At 44.1% G+C, this 22,317-nt stretch overlaps 1 protein-coding gene across 1 annotated transcript; it reads left to right on the forward strand.

Annotated features, from left to right (window-relative positions):
• Nucleotides 1-652: 652 nt before the first annotated feature.
• On the forward strand, nt 653-17,876 carry LOC117355656 (zinc finger protein 664-like; the record flags this gene model as incomplete). Its single annotated transcript, XM_033934549.1, has 4 exons — nt 653-867; nt 990-1,116; nt 11,899-12,018; nt 16,921-17,876. Coding segments are annotated over exons 1-4 (1,227 nt in total), but the record flags the coding sequence as incomplete, so codon positions are not given.
• Between the last annotated feature and the right edge of the window lie 4,441 nt (nt 17,877-22,317).

Here is a 22,317-nt window from a genome sequence, read left to right on the forward strand (position 1 = left end):
AACCAAAGGTAAATCTAAGTGGTTTACCATAAAAAGTTAAAAATAAGTAAATATATAAAAAGTTAAATAGGGTGGGGGAACAAAAAGAAAATAATAAAACATAAAATACAAAACAGTCGAACCAACTGAAGGAGAAGGAGAGAGTCGGTAGGTTACAAAGGGGAAAAGAGAGAGAAGGGCAGAAAGTGAGATTCAGCACTGCAGGGTTTAGTTCACAAAGGAGAGCTTCTGAAAGGATAAAAACCGATGACGTCACAAAGGTCAGGGCGGAGCTTCTCGCTGAGGGAACTGACGGGCCCTACAGCGGGAAGAGGCGGAGCTTGTACAGAGCCTAGCTGAAGAGATTCCCTTCAGCGAATGGGACATTGGCAGGGTCAGTCCCCTCCCTGAAGAGCAGAACGGCCAGGTTGACTCTTTCCCCCTCTCCCTCCCTCCCCGCCCCAGAATGATGCTGACCACAGAGTGCCGGAAATAGTTAAACCCCTCCTCCCCTTCTACTACTTTTCCGCCCCAGCTTTTTCTGACCAATCAGCCAAGAAGAACCCAATGTGCGTCCCTCAGTGTGAAGCCCCGCCTTCCCTTCTACTATTCTTCCGCCCCAGATTTTCTCTGACCAATCAGCACTAAAAGGGGTGGAGCCAAGAAGAAAATCCCATGCCTCTCTCCATACACCGAGCGCTCAGTGTGAAGCTCCGCCTTCTCTTTGTGGTGTCATCAGCCTGTGCCGACCAGGAAACGAGTCTTTTCTTCCTTTAATTTTCCGGTTGAGCGGAAGCTTCCGGCTCCGAATCTCATTTCCTGTCCTTTCTGCCCCCCACTGCCAAAGCCAAAGCCTGGTGGACAATGTCTGAGGGAGCTTCTGCCCGGGTAGGTCTTGTTGGAGAGAGATCAGGAGTGCAACTGCTTTCTATTGCTCTAGTCCTGACCCTGATGTCTTTGTAAACTAGCTCCACCCCAAGTGCTGAGTGTGTTTCTGCTTTCTGTTTCAGATGCAGGTGACATTTGAGGAGGTGGCTGTCTCTTTCTCCCAGGAGGAGTGGGAGTATTTAGATGAAGAGCAGAAGGAGCTCTACAGGGAGGTGATGAAGGACAATTATCAGATCCTGATCTCTCTGGGTAAGGGATAAATTGACACCTTTATTAGCCATATTGGGCCATCATTATAAAGACAGTTTTTATTATCCCAGGACAAGCAGGCAGCATATTCTCTACATGTGGGTGACGTCATCCGCTTTTCAAGCAAACTTGATTGAAGATCTCAGAGTTTGCTAATGCTGTACCACGCATGCGTGTGCCTTCCCACTCCACCAGAGGGCGTGTCCCCTCCTCGTGGTCTTCAGTTATTAGTTTTCCGCGGAGCCATTAAGCCCTGTCTCTCTTCTCTTCGTTTTTTCTATGTGCTTTTCTTGCATCGTGGCTTCTTATTTTTACTTTGTTCGGGAGTCGCTGTGCTCTTCTTTTTGTTTTCGTTGTTTTTCCTAGTTTCGTGTTTCAGCGAATCGGGGGCTCCCGGTTTGCCTTGGCCGCGGCCTTCTTTTTAACTTATGTCCCGGCCCTTGACTGGGTTTAAAAAGTGCACTCAGTGCGGTCGGGTGATTTCGATCACTGACTCACACCTCTGGTGCATCTTGTGCCTTGGGGTCGACCATCCTATGGGCTCTTGCCCTCGTTGCGCTATCCTCCAACCTCGGGCTCTCAGGAGGCGTCGAGCGCGGATTGCGGAGCTCTTCGCTATGGAAACTGATCTACCGGCAGGCCCGGTCTCAACCACAGTCTCGCTGTCGGCCTCGAAGACCTCGGTCCTGGGAAAATCTCCCTCGACCTCGAAGACCTCAATGGCCCCGGCCTCAAAATCCTCCACTGCAGGTAAGTCTCCTCTTCCGTCTTCAGGGTTGGTTCAGCTACCTAAGAAGTCCTCCTCGGATTCTCTGACCGTCCAGGCGTTGACTGCCTCGACGAAACCGCCTACTAAGGCCTCCAAGCATGCCTCCACCATAAGGGAATACTCTTCCTCGAGGTCGCCCCCGTTGGAACGCAATGCCTTACCAGTAGGGTGGAATATGGTCTCGGTGTAGATGTTCGAGGATATGCTTAAGGCTATCATCTCCTCGCAGCTCTCCTCTGCTTTGGCTTGGCTTGCCCCATCCTCGACCTCGCTCACGACGGACCAGCCTGAGCGTCGCCTCTAGGGTTCTCGGGGCAAGGGGCATCGGTCTCGGCGTCTGTCCTCGTCTGACTCTTCCCCACTTCCTTCGCGGCGGGAATCCCCCGCCTCTCGGCCTCTTTCGAGGCACCGGTTGAGGTGTCTTTCTCCCTTGTCCCGGAGAACCGCTAAGAAGCCCAGGGATTCCTCCCTGAGGTGGGGTAGATCACGTGGCCCTCATACTACGGGGTCTATTAAAGCCTCGGACCTGGTGTTGTCTGATCCGAGTCTTCAGCAGTCACCGGTGCGGTATCGGACTACTTCCCATGGGGCACCAGCGTCGGGAACTTCTGCCTCTTTTTCCTGACGCTTGTCGTCTTCCCAAGCCCCGTGAGGGGAGCTTCGTCGGTTCTCGGTGCTTCAGACCCCTGGGTCCTCGCCCGGCGGGGCTTCTTCGACGTCTGTGCACTGACATGCCTGCGCAGTACTCTTGGGAGGCTTCCCCGTCTTTTTTTGCTGCCTTGCAGTCTCGCTCGACCTCCCCCCTTGAGGGGCGGTCTGAGAGCAAACCCTCTTCTTTCACCAGGTTTGTCCTGGACATGGGGAAGGTGTTGAATTTGGACCTCCAGTTGGATTCCCGTTATACCAAAGAATATTTGGAGGAGATGGAACTTCCCTATCCTCCTAAGAAGTCCTTGCGGTTCCCCTTGAATCCGGTGTTACAACAATCTTTTTTCCGCAACCTGGAAACTCCATATGCTATCTCGGCCATTCCGTCTAAAATGGAGTCTCGGTACCAGACTGTCCCCTGTAAGGGGTTCGAGAAGGCTCAGCTTTCCCACCAGTCTTTGATGGTGGAGTCTTCTCTCAAGAAGTCTCACCCTTCTAAGGTCTATGCGGCTGTCCTGCCTGACTGGGAGGGCAGGACTATGGATAAGTTTGGCAGGCGCCTGTACCAAAATTCTATGATGGCTAACAGGGTCCTGAATTACAACTTTACTTTCACGTCCTATCTTAAGCAGTGCATTAAATCTCTGCCGTCCTTTCAGGATGACTTGCCGGTCCACCGCTGTGCGGATTTCCTCCGGCTTCTGGATACCCTTTTTGCAGTTTCGGCTTTACATGTTCCACGCTACGTATGATGCGTTTGAACTTTCTTCTAGGGTCTCTGCCTTCGCTGTGGCCATGCGTCGCTTGGCGTGGCTACACATAGTGGATATGGACCCGAACCTGCAGGACCGGTTGGCAAATCTTCCATGCTTGGGCAATGAACTCTTTGATGACTCCATTGAGGCGGCCACCAAGCACCTCTCGGAGCACGAGCGCTCCTTTGCCTCCCTGGTCTGGGCCAAGGCGAAGCCTGCTCCTTCCAAATCGTATAGGTTGCCTCCTCGGCGCTACCCGCAGAAATCGACGCCAGCGTTTTCTAGACCTCCTCCGATGCGTCCACAGCAGCAGAGGGCACTGCCGAAGCCGCAGACCCTGGCTGCGGCCAAGCCGGCGCCATCCTTTTGACTGTCTGGGTGGGAGGGGGCTGGCCTCCTCCGCCCTCGAGCTCTCTGCCTATTGGGGGCCGTCTCAGCGCTTTTTTTCACCGCTGAGCTCTGATCACTGTGGATAAATGGGTCCTCTCCGTTATCAGGGAGGAGTATTTGCTCCATTTCCAGTCCTCACCTCCGGACAGGCCCCCCAGGAGAGTATCCTTCGAGCAGCGCACAGCTTCCTCTGCTTCTCCGGGAGGCTCAGGCCCTCCTTCACCTGCGGGCGATGGAGGAGGTCCCCTGTTGTCAGCGGGGCTCCGGGTTTTACTCCCGGTACTTTCTGGTTCCCAAAAAGACCATGGACCTTCGCCCCATTTTGGATCTCTGGGGGCTGAACAAGCTTCTTGTCAAGGAGAAGTTCCGCATGCTTTCTCTTCCCACTTTATATCTCTTTATGGAAGAGAGGGACTGGTTGTGTTTGCTGGACCTGAAGGAGGCTTACACTCATGTGCCAATTCATCCGGCCTTTCGACGCTTCCTTCGCTTTCGGGTGGGGGACCTTCATCTGCAATATCGGGTCCTTCCATTCGGGCTCGTTTCATCCCTACGGGTCTTCACAAAATGCCTCGTGATGGTGGTGGCGGCCCTGAGGTCTTCAGGTGTTCCGGTACCTCGACGACTGGCTAATCAAGGCACCGTCGAGGGAGGGTTTATCTCAGCGACCCAACAGACTATTATCTTCCTTCAGCATCTGGGGTTTGAGGTAAACTTCCCAAAGTCCCAGTTGTGTCCCTCTCAGTCCCTGGAGTTTATTGGAGCCGTGCTGGACACAGTTCGCCTCTGGTTGTTTCTGCCTCAGTCTCAGCAAGCCAGTCAACAGATCTCCCTGAGGGCTTCGTCTTAGCCAGGCAGATGATGATCCTCTTGGGGCACATGGCCTTTGCCCTTTGCCAAATTGCACCTCCGGATGCCTCAGTGGACTCTGGCATCTCAGTGGAGGCAGGATCCCATAACTCAGCACATTGCGGTGACTCCCTCCTTGAGGTGCTCGCTGCGTTGGTGGACCGACTCTTCCAATCTTTCCAGAGGTTTACTCTTTCTCGTGCCTCCTCCTCGGAAAGTCCTCACGATGGACTCCTCAGCGTAAGCCTGGGGGGCTCATCTTGACGGCCTTCGGACTCAGGGTCCTTGGTTGGATGCGGACCATCGCTATCACATCAACCTGCTGGAGCTCTGGGCTATTTACAGGGCGATGGTTCGTATGGACAACCAGGTGGCGATATATTATGTGAACAAGCAAGAGGGTGCGGGTTCCCTGTCGCTTTGCAAGGAAGCGCTTTGGCTTTGGGAGTGGGCGATACGCCACAATGTCTTCCTTTGCGCGGCCTACATCCAGAGCGAGCAAAACTGCCTGGCAGACAGGTTAAGTCGCCTCTTTCAGCCACACGAGTGGTCGCTCCATTCCTCGACTCTGCGTCAGGTGTTTGCTCGGTGGGGGACTCCACAGATAGATCTGTTCGCTTCGCCCCTCAATCACAAGTTGCCTCGCTTTTGTTCCAGGATCTACTCCCTGGATCGTCTCGAGGCGGATGCTTTCCTTCTAGATTGGACGGGCAGGTATCTCTATGCATTCCCTCCTTTTCTTCTGATTCTAAAAACTCTCGTGCACCTCCGATCGACACACGCTGCTATGATTTTAATAGCACCTCGGTGGCCCAGGCAGCCATGGTTCTCCCGTCTTCTCCAACTCAGTGTCCGGGAACCTCTTCTGCTGCTTGTATTTCCGTCTCTGCTGTCTCAGAGTCAGGGTTCGCTGCTGCACCCCAATCTGCAGTCTCTGCACTTGATGGCTTGGTTCCTTTCCACCTGACTTCCTCCCGGGGGTTCTATCAGTCGGTGTGCGATGTTCTAGAAGCTTCTAGGAAGGCTTCCACTAGGCAGTGTTATTCTCAGAAGTGGTCTAGATTCGCTGCGTGGTGTGTTTCCCAACGCGTTGAGCCTTTGTCTGCCTCTTTGACCTCTGTGATGGAGTACTTGCTTCATTTGTCTCGGTCTGGGCTTAAGACGACTTCTATTAGAGTTTATCTCAGTGCAATTGCTGCCTTTCATCGGCTACTCGATGGGAAATCGCTCTCGGTCCATCCGCTGATTTCTCGCTTCATGAGGGCCTCTTGAATGTCCATCCTCTTCTCAAGCCTCCCACGGTGGTTTAGGATCTTAATGTGGTTCTCACTCAATTGATGAAATCTCCATTTGAATCCCTGGATAGGACCCATCTGAAGTTCCTTACTTGGAAGGTGATGATCCTGATTTCTCTCACGTCTGCTCGCAGGGTCAGTGAACTACAGGCTCTGGTTGCGGACCTGCCTTTTACTGTCTTTCATCATGACAAGATGATCCTGCATACTCATCCTAAGTTCTTGCCTAAGGTGGTTTCGGATTTCCACCTTAATCAGTCTGTTGTCCTTCCGGTGTTTTTTTTCCTAAGCCCCATTCTCACCCTGGGGAAGTGGCGCTTCATACTCTTGACTGTAAACAGGCGTTGGCTTTCAATCTTCATCGCACCCAGTCTCATCGGAGGGATCCTCAACTTTTCTTGTCCTTTGATCCTAATCGGTTGGGGCATCCTGTTTCCAAGCCCACCTTGTCCAACTGGTTAGCTGCTTGAATTTCCTTCTGCTACGCTCAGGCTGGTCTCTTGCTGCACGGTCGGATCACGGGGCATAAGGTCCGAGCGATGGCTTTTCTCAGGTCCACGCCTATTGAGGAGATCTGCAAGGCCGCCACTCAGTCTTCAGTTCATACCTTCACCTCTCACTATTGTCTGGATGTTTTAGAATAGTGTCATTTTAATTTTGCTAAAAATTTGAATGTAGGCCCCTCTTGATCTTGAGGCCCTAGGCTGAAGCCTAGTTAGCCTATAGGAAAATCCGGCCCTGTCTGCAATATTATTTCCTGTAGAAATGACTCCAGGAAGATTTTGATGGCTACGAATATGAAACACGCTAAGAGAGTGTTTACGTGTCGACAATAAAGAGCATAATTTAAGAAACAATGATAGTAAGTTGTCATCAATTGACGAGGTTATGTAGGCACCGGGAAGCTAGTAAATTAAATTACGAACATACAGACTGTCTGTGATCAGGTTCAATGGACAATGGGAAAAGGTTTGCAGGGCAAGAATAACAGCAGCTACTTCTGATCGTTGAGCGGATTGTTGCGGGGGAGTGAATAAGACTCGCGAAGTGTTTTCTTGGGTCCAGTGCACGACTCCGCGTGTCTTGCTGCCATCTGTATAGACAGTAAGAGCGTCAATTATAGGTGTTAAGCTTAGTGCAGAATGAAAATCCAAAACGCCTTCTGCAAATAGAATTAATCGTTTATCTTTACGATTAGGATAATGATGACAAATATGACCGATGTAATTTGTTAAGGCAATTTGCAATTCATCATTATATTTAAAAAGAAATTCCCATTGATCTTGTGAAATGGGAACGGTGATAGATACCAAGTCTAATCCCATGATGTCTAGGGCTCTATTTCTTGCCTTACATATTAGCGAACTATACATGTATTGAGGAAAGCTGATATTCTTAGGGGGTGTATGTGGTAGATAGATCCATTCCATTATATGTAAGCGATTATCGGGGGTTACTTGGCCTAGAACTGCAACAGGTTGGCGTTTCTGTGGAAGGATTAATAAGGAAAGGGCTATGTTATCCTGAATCCTATCAGCCCATTGAGTTAATAAATGCTGATTAATAATCGCTATCACTTTTGGAATGTTTGGTGTTATACAAATCAAATCTGAAGGTTGTTTGCCTTTAGTCAAAAGATGAAATAAGGGGCTGAGAAGATCAGTAGATATACAGTGGTGCCTCGCATAACGAACGCCTCGCACAGCGAACGCTGCGCACAACGAACTTCATGTCTTGCTTCCTACAACGAACTTCGTTTCACACAACGAAGTCGCCCGAGCTGCATCCTTCCGCGCAGGCACTGCGCTTAACTGCCCTCTCTCCGCCTGGCTCCCTGTGCAGTGGCGGACCGTCGGCTCGCAGGGGCCCGGCGCCTACTGCTGATGCGTTGGGGGGGCGGAGCTACTCTCGCCGCTTCCCCGAAGCTAGAAAAAAAAAATGAACAGTTAAGTCCCAGTTTTTGCCGCTGAGACTCTGCCCTCTCTCACTGTAAAATTAGACTCTACTTAGTCTGTCTTTAAATTTAAAAAATGTGTGTTGTTTTAAAAAACAATTATGTTTTTAGATGTATCTAAATAAAAATAATAAAAAATTTATCTTTTTTTATGTCATCTTAGCATATTTTATGCTACAGAACGAATTATTTTTTTTAACATGTATTGTTATGGGAAAACGCGTTTCACATAATGAACTTTTCGCATAACAAACTTGCTCCTGGAACGAATTAAGTTCGTTGTGTGAGGCACCACTGTATTAAAATAGGGGCGTACCCAATTAAGAGTGCCCAGGATTTGTTGAAGTTCAACATACATGATTGTAGAATGAAGTTTTAAGGTAATAATGGTAGGAGAGCGTACCATTGTAGTAATTTATGACCCAAATAGATATAAGGATACTGCTTCTGAATTTTTTCTGGTGCAATGCACAATCCATAATGTTTTAAATGTGTGGTCAATTCAGAAATCCATTCTGTTTTTAGTTTTGGTGCTGCTATTGAGATGTCATCCATATAATGATATATTAAAGCACCGGGAGTATTTGTTCTGAAAATTTGTAATGCTTGAGAAACATATATCTGACACAGAGTGGGACTGTTTGACATCCCTTGTGGCAATACCGTCCACTGATACCTCTGAGTTGGTTGACTATGATTAAGAACAGGCACAGTAAATGCAAATTTTTCTTTATCATCCGGATGTAGAGGTATTGTAAAAAAAAAACCAATCTTTAAGGTCTATTACCAAAGCCTCCCATTTTATCGGGATTATGTTAGGATTTGGAGTTTCAGGTTTCAAGTTTTATTAGTGTTTGATGAATCGCTTATTTAAATTCCTAAGCGATGTACAATTTAAAAAAGAAGGGGTAGTGAGTATATTAGAATCATTTCGGACTTACAAAATAAGACTAACATGAATCGTGAGGGATAGGGGGAAAGTTACAATTCCTTGTTTAAAGTTGAAGAACAAAGGGGAAGTAAACGAGAGGAAGGGTAAAAAGAATTAAAGAAAAGAAAAGCAGGCTTATACTTTCAGGTCAGTAAGAGATATGTTGTAAGCCCATTGATTTATTTTGCATTGATTTATTTTGCTAAGATCATGTACCGGAGAATTCCAAGGGCTTGTCGTAGGCTCTATATGTTTAGCATTCAATTGTTCTTGAGCTACTTGATGTAAAGCTTCTAACTTTGGTTGTTTTAATGGCCATTGTTCCACCCATAGCGGTGTTTCAGTAAGCCACTTTAAGGGCAAGGCTTTATGATTCATTATTGTATGTGCAATATAGTATTGAATTGTGATAACAAATCCCTCCCCCAGAGATTTAGATGGACTGGTAATATATATGGTCTGACAGTTGCTGTCTGCTCTGTTCCTTCTACCGTAACTGTCAGCCAATACTTGCTTTGTTTAGCCTCTTGCTTTCCTCCAATTCCCCACACTTGCTTTACTTGATCAATGGGCCATTCTGACGGCCATTAGTTGAGAGCTATTACAGTGACATCAGCTCCAGTATCTAATAACCCTTGAAATAAAATGTTATTGAAATATACATTCACCAAAGGACGATTATTACCTATTGTTTGTGTAAGAGAATATACCTGCTTTGTAGTAGAACCAAATCCTTGATTCCCACGAACCACCTCTTTTCCTCCTGCAGGTAAGATGAATGGCAACAAAATTAATTGTGCAAATGATTCTCCAAAATAAACAGTTTGGGGAATGTTAGTCCAAATTTGTATCTTTATATTTCCTGTGTAATCAGCATCTATCACTCCAGGAATTCTAAATATACCCTTTAGGGCAGCAGAAGATCTAGGCAATACCAACCCTACAGAGTTAGGAGGTAAAGGCCCCGAAAGCTGAGATTCCAATCGATATATTTCTCCTGCTATTTTCAATTCCTGTTCTGCTTGAATATATAAGTCTATGCCAGCACTTTGAGCTGTTTCCGATTTGGAATTTAACACAGTTGGCTTTGCGCTTGAAATTTCAAGGGGCATGTTATTTTAGTCTCTGTTTGTACCGGGGCAAGAGACCTGCCCGATGGGAAGTTTCCTGAAGGCTTGTTTCCCGCTGTTCCTGAGCGACTTTGATATCCCTTCTTACATTTTGGACAAATACTAGGGGGTCGCCCTCTGTTCAATATAGGCGGTTTATGTTTAAATCATTTTTATTAAAGCACAAACATAGCAATGAACAAAACATGGCACAATTTTCAAGTATCACACAAGGCCAATCCCCACCCACCCAACCAGCCAACCCCCCTCCCACCCACCCTCCCACCCTGGCAGCAGCGGTAACAAATCAATAAAGATAAAGCAAAATGGGAAAAGAAGTCCATTAAGTACTCCAAAGTTGGTTTTGAACGTAAGGTGTAAAAGTCAAGCTAAAAGGGTACCAGCACTGAGCGTACAATCGTCCAGCTTTAGTCGACAAGTCCATCACTTCACGACGTTCCAGTAACATTTGGTGTAACATTAATGCTCTCCATTGGGGGACGGTCGGAGGTTGTGGTGAAAGCCATTGCAACAAGATACATTTCCGTCCCAGCAACACAGTTTTCCGAAAGAATGCTGCACAACCTGGTCTAGGTGGATGAAATCGAATCCGCATCGTGAAAAGGATACAGGCGGTTTATTAATATTTGCCTTGCAGTTTCGTTTGAAATGTCTTGGTTTTCCCACAACCATAACAATTACCTTTTGGAGTGGAACTTTTTTGTACTGCAGCGGCCAGAAGGCCCATTTGATGTGTTTGAGTGCCAATATCAGCACAGGCTCACAGCATATCTGCTAATGTAATATCTGCCCTGTTTCCTAAACCTTGTAATGCTTGACGACAATGTGGGGACAATCCTGACAGTTTATCATATAGAAATGTTTTCGGTTTTCGTCTCAATTTTAGGATGAGAAAGGATGGGGATTGTATGAGGAGTGGAAACAGGTGAAGGGAAAAGGAAAGTTACATTTATGTTGCAGTGTATTTTCTTCCATGGAGTATCAAAGAGAAGACTGGGAGAGAGGGGGAAGGCGAGAGATAGCAGGTCAAGAGCTCTTTCAGGATGAGTCATACAGCTGGACACTAGAAGAAACAGCACTGCCCAGTGGATTTCTGGACGCAGACTGGATTCCCAATGACTAGAATTGGGGGTTAGGCCGTGGAGAGCCACAGCCTGCCATGTTGGAGTAATGTAGCAGAAGTTAGGGGGTAGTGGGGGGAGGGTTTAGAGCAGGGGTATCCAACCTTTTGGCTTTCCAGAGCCGCATTGGCTGAAATTTTTTTAGGGGGGCTGCACAAACGCTGCAGCAAGACAGAGGAGGGAGCCGGCAAGACGGTAAACCCCCCCCCGGGGGCAGCAGAGGAATACACTGCTTTGCCCTTGACCGGGGCCGCACAATATACTTCACGGGGCCGCATGCGGCTCTCGGGCCGCAGGTTGGACATCCCTGGTTTAGAGGATTATTGGTGGGGGTGTGTGGAATTGTATTAGTAATTTAGGGGCCCTTTTAATAAGGCTTAGCATCCACTAAGTGTCACATGGCCCATAAGTATAAAACAGGTCCTCAACATTTAGCACACATTAATTCCATTACTGTGTGCTAAGATTTAGTAAAAGGGCTACTTGGTTTTATTTATTAACTGTTTGTATACTGTTCTTGATATACAAGTGTGAATAAAGATGAAAATTGAAATAAAAAAATACCTCCAGAAAACCTAAAAATGTATCAGATACCCTGAACAGAAATCGCACAACTCTGTGGGAATTTAAGGAAAGACATTGCTCCCACTAAAACACGAGAGCTAAACTGCGGGAATATTATCAGATGGAGATTGTAAGAAAGCATATCAGTCTGAGCATGCTCAGTGTGTTTGTTTTACCTTATTCCAGATGTTCTGGGTGTGAACAAGGAGATCTTCATGTTGTATAAGGAATGAAGACGATTGCATTGAAATGGGGGTAATAATACATTGAACTATTTAGAGTGGGAATTAGACTATAAAGTTGAGTAAAGAGGAATTATGTTACTTTTATGAGGAATAAAAAATTTGAGAAAATTAATGCAATTTTCATACCCCAGGAAAAGATTCTCCAACCATCACCCCTAAGATTATATCCCACATCGATCGAGGAGAAGAACCGTACATCAGGGGTGAGCCTGGATCAGAAGAAAGAGAAACTGGGAAAAGCAGCTGCTCAGGTGAGTGTAGTAATAAGAGGGACTGGGGTAAAAATGCCTTCTATAGACCCCTCTGTAGGGTAAACGCTGGGAGTTCTGCCTGTTTATAGCTAAGGAAAAGTTATCCTATTTTTTGCTCCATAAGACGCACCTGACCATAAGACGCACCCTAGATTTAGAGGAGGAAAACAAGAAAAAAAACATTCTGAACCAAATTCTCCCTGCTGGGCTCTGCACTGAACCCCACACTCCTTGCCAGGCTCTGCACACTGTCCCCCCTCTCTGCCAGGCTCTGCACCCAACCCCACACTCCTTGCCAGGCTCTGCATCCTATCCCACACTCCTTGCCAGGCTCTACTCTGTCCCCCCTCTGGTGGACTAGTGGTAGGCCAGGACAGGGCACAGGGCAGCCCAACCCGTTGATCCAGACCCTAGCAGCCGTGTCACTATAAAGAGCACTAATAGCGTTATAGAAAAAGGGTTCCATCCCATGGTTCACAGTCATAAGCGCACCGGACAAACGGGCGCCGACAAATTGGAGTGGGTAATTGAGCGCAAGACAGCAGTGCGCCGCACAAAAACCTTATTTTAAAGGGCTCCGACTGTTTACGCTGCCGTTGGGGGTGGTTTTGGGGTTTGTAACCCGCCCCCAATTATAGAGGAAACATAACTTTTTCTCTATTTTTTAGGATGCCGTATATTAAGAACATAAGAATAGCTTTACTGGGTTAGACCAATGGTCCATCAAGCCCAGTAGTCCATTATCATGTTGTCCAATGCAGGTCACTAGTACCTGGCCAAAACCCAAGGAGCAGCAATAGTCTATGCTACCGATACAGGGCATGCAGTGGATTCCCAGTGTTTTTCTCAATAACAGACTATGGACTTTTCCTCCAGGAACTTGTCCAAACCTTTCTTAAAACCAGCTAAGGTATCCACTCTTACCACATCTTCTGGCAACGCGTTCAAGAGCTTAATTATTTTCTGAGTGGAAAAAAATTTCCTCCTTTTAGTTTTAAAAGTATTTCCCTGTAAGTTCATCGAGTTACTAGTCTGTAATTTTTGACAGAGTGAAAAATCAATCCACTTGTACCCGTTTCACTCCACTCAGGATTTTGTAGACTTCAATCATATCTCCCCTCAGCCATCTCTTTTCCAAGCTGAAGAGCCCTAACCATGTTAGTCTTTCCTCATATGAGAGGAGTTCCATCCCCTTTACCATTGTGGTTGCTCTTCTTTGAACCTATTCCAGCACCACTATATCTTTCTTGAGATAAGAAGACCAGAATTGAACGCAATACTCTAAATGAGGTTGCACAATGGAGCAATACAGGGGCATTTATAACATTCTTAGGCTTGTTAACCATCCCTTTTTTAATAATTCCTAGCATACTGTTTGCTTTTTGGCCGCCGCCATACATTGCGCGGGAAGTTTCATTGTATTGTCTACAATGATACCCAGATCCTTTTCTTGGGCGCTAATCCTCAAGATGGACCCTAGCATTCGGGTTATTCTTCCCAATGTGCATCACTTTGCATTTGTCCACATTAAATTTAATCTGCCATTTGGACGCCCAGTCTTCCAATTTCCTAAGGTCCACCTGCAATTTTTCACAATCAGCAAGCGTTTTAACAACTTTGAACAGTTTAGTGTCATCTGCAAACTTAATCACCTCACTCGTCATTCCAATTTCCAGATCATTTATAAATAAGTTAAATAGCACCGGTCCCAGTACAGACCTCTGTGGCACTCCACTGGTTTCCTCTACTCCATTGAGAAAAATTTTCCATTTAACCCTACCCTCTGTTTTCTGTCTGATAACCAATTCCTAATCCATGAAACTTTAATTTTTTCAGGAGCCTCTTGTGAGGAACTTTATCAAAAGCTTTCTGAAAATCTAAGTACACTATATCAACTAACTCACCTTTATCCACACCTTCAAAGAAGTCAAGCAAATTTGTGAGGCAAGATCTCCCTCGGCTGAACCCATGCTGACTCCATTTCATTAAATCATGTTTATCTACGTGTTCCACAGTTTTATTTTTTATAACTGTTTACCATTTTGCCCAGCACTGAAGAGAGGCTTGCCAGTCTGTAATTTCCCAGATCTCCCCGGAGCCCTTTTTAAAAATCAGCGTAATATTGGCCACCCTCCAATCTTCAGATACTACAGACGATTTTAGCGACAGGTTACAGATCATTAACAGCAGGTCAGCAATTTCATGTTTGAGTTCTTTTAGTACCCTGGGATGTATACCATCAGATCCTGGCGATTTATCATTTTTTAACTTGTTGATTTGGCTTAATACATCTTCCAGATTCACTGAGATTTCTTTCAGTTCCTCCGCATCATCACCCTTGAAAGCCATTTCTTACATCTTCTTCCATAAAGACTGAAGGAAAGAATTCATTCAGTCTTTCTGTTTTGGCCTTATCCTCTCTGAGCGCCCCTTTTGCTCCTTGATCATCCAACGGTCCCACAGTTTCCCTCACAGGTTTTCTGCTGATGTACCTAAAAAAAATTGCTATGAGTTTTGGCCTCTTTGGCAAGTTTCTCTTTATATTCTTTCTTACCTGTCTTTATCAGTGCTTTACATCTAACTTGCCAATGCTTGTGTTTCTTCTTAATTTCTTCACTCGGATCCTTTTTCCATTGTTTAAAGGATGTTTTCTTGGCTCTTATAGCCTTTTTCACTTCACCTTTCAACCTGGCTCTCATTTCCTCTTCTTTCCACATTTGCTAATACGTGGGATACATCTGGTCTGGGCTTCTACAATGGTATTTTTAAATAAGATCCATGTCTGATTTACAGTACTAACCTTTGCAATTGATTCTTTTATCTTCTTTTTAACCATTTTCCTCATTTTATCTTAGTCTCCCTTTCAAAAAATGCCTCTACAGTAGATTTCTTTTGCGATGTCACTTCAGGTATCAGCTCAAATTTGATCAAGTTATGATCCCTCTTTCCAAGTGGGTCCAATACAGTTGCTTGAGACCACTGGGATAAGGAAAAATTATGCCTTACCTGTTAATTTTCTTTCCTTTAGACACACAGAGAATCCAGAGACTAATGGGATACCGCACATCTACCAGCAGGTGGAGATAGAGAACTGAATTGCAGGTGCTCCTCTTGGATGGAACACCTTACCATTTAGTATCGCTCCTTGCCCAAGCGTCCGGAACCACATAACTGCATGTATATTAAAAAAACTTCTTTCCAAGAGCAAAGCCCACCTGTGGACCAATAACAACCAACAAGCAACCGCAACAACATGAAAAAAACAGGAAAAACCTCTTCAATGGGAAGTAACTGCAGAAAAATCCCAAATCCTGAATGGGTAGGGCTCTGGATTCATCTACTGTGTCTAAAGGAAAGAAAATTAACAGGTAAGGCATAATTTTTCCTTCCTTAGCAACAGCAGCAGATGAATCCAGAGACTAGTGGGAAAACCTATGGACTCCACCCAAGAAGTAATGACCGTTCTAGTGGAATACGTGCACAAATCCAGTGGAACCAGCTTACCAGCCAGGAAGTACGCAGAAGAAAACAGTCTTCCGGACCCAACGGGCCACCGAAACCTTGGAAGCCGCCAAGCCCTTCTTAGGGCCCAAGAACAAGACAGAGTCATCTGACTGCCTAAAGTCATTACTAATTCTAAGTTGACTAATCCTTCCAGCAATTTGGTAAACAAAGGAATACTTGCGATAGGTCTATAATTAGATTTAGTAGCAATTGATACTTTCTGGTCTTTTAAGATAGGGGTAATACTGGCAAATTAAATAAATATAATATGGGAAAGGATAAAACGTACACAGCTAATATACACAAAACATAGCCGTACTGGGTCAGACCAAAGGTCCATCAAGCCCAGTAGCCCATCCTCATAGTGGCAAATCCAGGTCCCTAGTACCTGGCCAAAACCCAAAGCAAGCAAGATTCCAGAACCCCAAAGAGTAGCAACATTCCATGCAGAATCCCCAAAGAGTAGCACATTCCATGCTACCAATCCAGGGCAAGCAGTGGCTTCCCCCATGTCTGTCTCAAAAGACATCTCCACTTTGCGGAAAACAAAGAACTGATGATCCCGTGGGCAGTCTTTAATTTCTTAACGTGACAGTTCACTTTTGACGGCCCGTGCCGTGTTCCATGGATGATGTCACCCACCCCACGTGAATTTTGAAAAACTGCAAATGCAGTTTTGGGCAGGGGAGACAGGAGAGGGTAGCTGGAGGGCCAGTAGGTGAAGGAAATCACTCGCAGTCTGCTCCTGATTGGTGTAGCTCGACGTTATTACTTTATTACAGGAAGAGGCGGTCGGAGCAGACCGCGAATGACTGGGTTCGCGATTTGCACACTGCAAATTCACGGAGAAACGCTGTATAATATATTCTTTTTCTTCAGTGGTCTTCCCTCTAACTCTATACAGTGTGCCAAACGTTAATTGTCACTCTGGTGTGTATCTTTCATGCTAAAATGTCAGTTAAGTGCCACAACGGAGGTGACATGGCAAGAGTCCTTCTAAATGCACTTAAGTGCTGTTCCTTAAGGTAATGCTTAAGAGTTATTGCACATAGGTAGGACGGGGTGGTCTGCAATTAGGTGGGGCACAAGTGGCTTATAGGCGATTCCTACACCGACACGCAAAACCTATAAATTACTGTCGGAAAACTCTGAGTTTTACAGAATTGACTCCCTTAACTCTCTGCACTGCCATGTCCAAGGAACAGCTCACAACTTGCACTGTCTGGAGATAAATGCTTGAAAAAACTGGTTTGCAAATAGGAAACGGACTAATTCTCAATCCACACATGGAAACTCCTGGTGTGATTCAACCTATCTTTCTCTCATTATATACAGGTTTTATCGTATAAACCACTGCTGTTTTCTAACTCATGAGAAATATCTTCTGTTTATATCCAGCAGATCATCAGATCAGACACGAATTGAAGAGAATAAAGAATCGAGGAGAAGATTCGGTAAAAATGGAACAAATCCAAACACAGTCAGAAAATGTCAGTGTGAATATTTCCCAGAGACTTGAGACGATTAATACAAAGAATTGTAAGCAGGAATCAAAGGAACTGAGACACCCTACGGGAGACACAACGGATGGAGTCATTAAGTGTGAGAGAAATGAGAGGGAGCTCAGTAATATCCCTGAGGCCAAGATACACCTAGCAGAGAGACCCTTCCAAATTAATAATAGTGATAAAGTGACTTCTGCTTTCCTCCATAGCAAGAGGAAAGGAGAAAAACACCAGAAAGAACAACATATGCAAAAAAGGAATCATAAAAATGAGAAAATATTTACAGCTACTGAGTGTAATAAAAGTTTAACTGGGCTTAAAACTCTAAAAATTCAGCAGAGGATCCATACAGGACACAAACCATTTACATGTACTGAATGTAATAAAAGCTTCACTCGACATTCACATCTAAAAATTCACCAGAGGATCCACACAGGAGACAAACCATATACATGTACTGAGTGTAATAAAAGTTTCTCTCAGCTTTCACATCTAAAAATTCACCAGAGGATTCACACAGGAGACAAACCATTTACATGTACCGAGTGTAATAAAAGCTTCTCTCAGCTTTCACAACTAAAAATTCACGAAATGATCCACACAGGGTACAAACCATATACATGTACTGAGTGTAATAAAAGCTTCACTCAGCTTTCATATCTAAAAATTCACCAGAGGATCCACACAGGAGACAAACCGTTTACATGTACTGAGTGTAATAAAAGCTTCTCTCAGCTTTCACATCTAAAAATTCACCAGAGATTCCACACAGGAGATAAACCATATAAATGTACTGAGTGTAATAAAAGCTACATTCAGCTTTCAGATCTAAAAATTCACCAGAGATTCCACACAGGAGATAAACCATATAAATGTACTGAGTGTAATAAAAGCTTCACTCAGCTTTCACATCTAAAAATTCACCAGAGATTCCACACAGGAGACAAACCATATAAATGTACTGAGTGTAATAAAAGCTACACTTCACTTTCAAATCTAAAACGTCACAAAATGATGCACATAGGGTACAAACCGTTTATATGTACTGAGTGTAATAAAAGCTTCGCTCAAAATTCAGAACTAAAAATTCACCAGAGGATCCATACAGGAGATAAACCATTTACATGTACTGAGTGTTATAAAAGCTTCACTCAGCTTTCAAATCTAAACAATCACAAAATGATGCACATAGGGTACAAACCATTTACATGTACTGAGTGTAATAAAAGCTTCGCTCAACATTCACATCTAAAAGAACATCAGAGGATCCACATAGGAGATAAGCCATTTACATGTACTGAGTGTAATAAAAGCTTCAATCAGCTTTCACATATAAAAAGTCACAAAATGATGCTCATAGGGGACAAACTATTTACATGTACTGAGTGTAATAAAAGCTTCACTCGGCTTTCACATCTAAAAAGACACACAATGACCCACACAGGGTACAAACCATTTACATGTACTGAGTGTAATAAAAGCTTCACTCGGCTTTCACATCTAAAAAGTCACCAGATGATCCACACAGGGCATAAACTATATACATGTACTGAGTGTAATAAAAGCTTCACTCAGCTTTCAAATCTAAAAAGTCACCAGATGATCCACACAGGGCATAAACCATATACATGTACTGAGTGTAATAAAAGCTTCACCCGGCTTTCAAATCTAAAAAGACATGAAATGATCCACACAAGGCACAAACCATATATATGTACTGAGTGTAATAGAAGCTTCAATCAGCATTGTACAATCCCTCACACTCAGTACCTTGGATTACTGCAACAGCCTCTACCTACCATGCCCAAACAACATGATAAAACAACTACAGACCATTCAGAACACAGCCATCAGACTCATCTACTGTCTCAGCAAATTTGACCACATCACCCCCGCCTATGTAGACTCTCACTGGCTTCCGATAAAAGCAAGAACTCAATTCAAGTTCTATTGTCTACTATTTAAAGTAACCCATGGAACTGCCCCCTGTTACCTAAACAACCGCCTATACCGCTACCACTCATCCAGATCAAGGAGAACTCAAAACCTATTCACCTTCCCCCCTCATAATGGTACCCGACGTAAGAAACTATACGACAGCCTTCTAGCGACACAGGCAGCGAAAATTGACCCCACCATCACCAAACTAATGATCAACACAACAGACATCAAAATGTTTCGAAAAGAAATCAAAACATTTCTATTCAAAAAACATGTCCTCCCCTTTCGCACAAGCTCTCCCTCTATTGAATAACACATTAGTCATCTCCTAGAACCTGTCCTTCCAAAAATATTCTGATTCCTAAATAAGCATTTACCTCACTATCCAACAAACTTCTTACGTCATTGTTAGGTAACTTCTCGTCTGTAACCCGTATATACTGATATTCTCCACTGTACCCTGTTATCACTTGATTCTCTGCTATGTAATTCTTATAATTGAATCCTCTACCACACCATGTAAAGTACATGAATCACTGTTATGTAATTTCTCTAGATAATCTTTGTTACGCAATTCTCTCGGTAATGTCCAGATCTCTTATAATTTGTAATCCGCCTAGAACCGCAAGGCACAAGCGGAATAGAAATCACTAATGTAATGTAAATTCACCCAAATATTCACACGGAATAAGACAGTGTATGTGAATCAGCAGGTTCTTCCTTCACTCTCAAATAGCTTTGGTATTGTAGACTGGCTCCTCGTGTCTGTGCTGCCTTAAATCCCTAAATTGCTTCTGGATGTCACAGGAGCCATCTCATTTGGCTGTCACCGAAAATCATAGCAGCTATTTTGACAGGAGCCACAAGCTGGGCAGGAGCGATGGGGGGATTAATGTGCCACCAGAGCAGTAAGCTAAGCCCAGGAGCAGAACCCAGAGCAGCCTATGGATGAGCTCAGGGAGGAGAGCAACAATAGTAGTGTATGGGTGGGCCTGGGAGGGGGCCCGAAAGAAAATTTTGGTTTCATCTGAACATGATTCATCTAATTGCCACCTGATAGTGAATGTCTGATTGGCTCTACCAATGTCAGTGTGCTCTGACTCCTCCAATCAAAAAAATGCATTTAAATTCTGAAAACCCCCCCACAACTTTCTGTACTGCATATACAGCCCCCCAAAAAGGATAAAAACGGTTTATAATGGGACTGCTGTGCACCCGGAGGGAGGAGAGAACTGCAGGCAGGGACTCCAGTGGCTGTCGGAATCAGGAGGGGAGGTTCTTCTCCCGACTTTAAAGATCTTATTGCTGCGGTAAAGTGGCCGAAGAGGCTGACCTGCCTCTTCTGGCCCTTTTGGAGCTACGAGGAATAACAGGAAAGGAATAAGGAGAAAAAGATGGGTAAGAGGAAAGCTAAAGTCATCCCAACGGCTCCAGTTATGGGACCGATGGACCGCCACCTAAATCCCAATCTGGTAACATCACTGGAAGGTAAGATTGACCTCCAGTCCCATTCTGCCTCGCTTTCCTAGGGCGATCCTTCTCCCCCACCCAACCTGCTTTAACCCTTTCAGGACCATAAGGATCGTAAGCCAATTTTTGTGGTTTTGACGACATTTTTATGGTAAAAAGGGCTTGCAGATGCCAAAAAATTGATTTTTTTTGGTGAAATATCATTATTTTTTTTTTAAAAAATCAAACTTCTGGCTTATGGACAGTGTGGCAAGTGAATCTTCTCGTCAATCTGGCAACGACGCTAATGAATGTCGGAACCAGTTTGTTTACATAAAGGCAGTATCATATGGAATCCGTACATATCAAATTTAGAACTGTAGACTATCCCAATCAAAATTTATAGGATTTTAAAGTTATGGGACAAATATGTCCCTTGGTCCTGAAAGGGTTAAGTATACTAGAGAAAACTAGCTCTACACCCAAAGCTGGAAACGAGCTAATTTCTCCTAAATTAACTGATCTGGACTCAACTTTAATGTCTGACAAATTTTAAACGGTGTTAACTCCTGTTCAAATGCCTCAGTGTTCTTCAGCATCCCCGGGAGGGGGTGATAAACATAATATTACAATAACTTTGGACAGTAGTTAACAGAATTGAGAGCTCGTTACAGACCACGGTCGTACAGCTTTGCCAATTTTCTACTGATATTACTAAGAAGGTGAATGAACAGGGAACTCAATTAGAATTAATGGAGAAAAGAAATGATAATTTAAAACTAATCTTAAAACTTTCCTATTTCAGGATGCCTTTAACAAATCCTAATCTTTTCTTTATCTTTTTATTTACTTATCTTTTCCCTAAAAGCTCTTCTTTATTTCAGCGCATATCTTTTATACCATGCATCCTTATCCTTCATGTCCTATCCCTTCCCTCTATCTCATTTCTTCTAATATTATGTAACTTTTTTCCCTCCTTCCCATTCATCCTCACGGTCATGTTTGTCAGTATATGTCTAATATGTTTTCTCTAATTATTCTAATACACCAATAACTAAGTTCTCTCTCTCCTATTTTAAATTTTTTTTATTGTTAACCGGTCAGATATTTGTTTTATGATCGGGATATTAAAAATCAATAAACTTGAAACTTGATAAGGTTGAGACATCTGTATCTGTGATCCAGTCATGTTTAACATCAAATGTGAAGGATAATACCTTGATTCATGTTCAGTTAGAAAAAAACGGAAAATGTCATGAGATCCAGGAATCTTCGTTTTTTGAATTTTTCCTTGTTCTCATTATTTGTCTCCGATTGAGCTCCTCAGGATGTATTTAAAAGATATTCTTAATTATAATCAGGCAGAAGGCTTTCTCCCTGATAATTTGTACTATGTCCCGAGAAGCTCTACGATTATATCCTCAGATAGTTAAATATATCACAATTTTTGGAGTCATCTAACGATTATATTGCTAAAAGAGCTACTCTGCTAGTCACCTTCAAAACTGAATTAGAGAAGCAAGCTGTTCTTAAACTTTATTTTTTAAAAAGACAGACCCTGTTCTGCGGGCAAAATATAAATGTGTTCCCTGATGTCTCCAAGCAAACAGTTCCTACAACTAAAGGCTCCTGTCCTAGCTGTGGGAGCTTTATTTTTTCTGAAATTTCCCTGCAAATGCTTGGTCACACATGAGAACAATAAATACATTTTGGTTGACCCATCTCAGTTGGAGATATTTTTGCAAGATAAATCTAAATTGGATACATTTCCCCAGACTAATACAGAGGTTTGAAGAGAGGAGATCAAAAGAAAGTTGAGTTTATATCCTGCCTGCAGATAAGGTAAGCTATTATATATCTTTTTCTTTGTATTATTTATAGTTGCTCCTCCGCTGGGTTA

Source organism: Geotrypetes seraphini, chromosome 2 (assembly GCF_902459505.1).
Source record: "Geotrypetes seraphini chromosome 2, aGeoSer1.1, whole genome shotgun sequence".
Classification (NCBI taxonomy): Eukaryota; Metazoa; Chordata; class Amphibia; order Gymnophiona; family Dermophiidae; genus Geotrypetes; species Geotrypetes seraphini.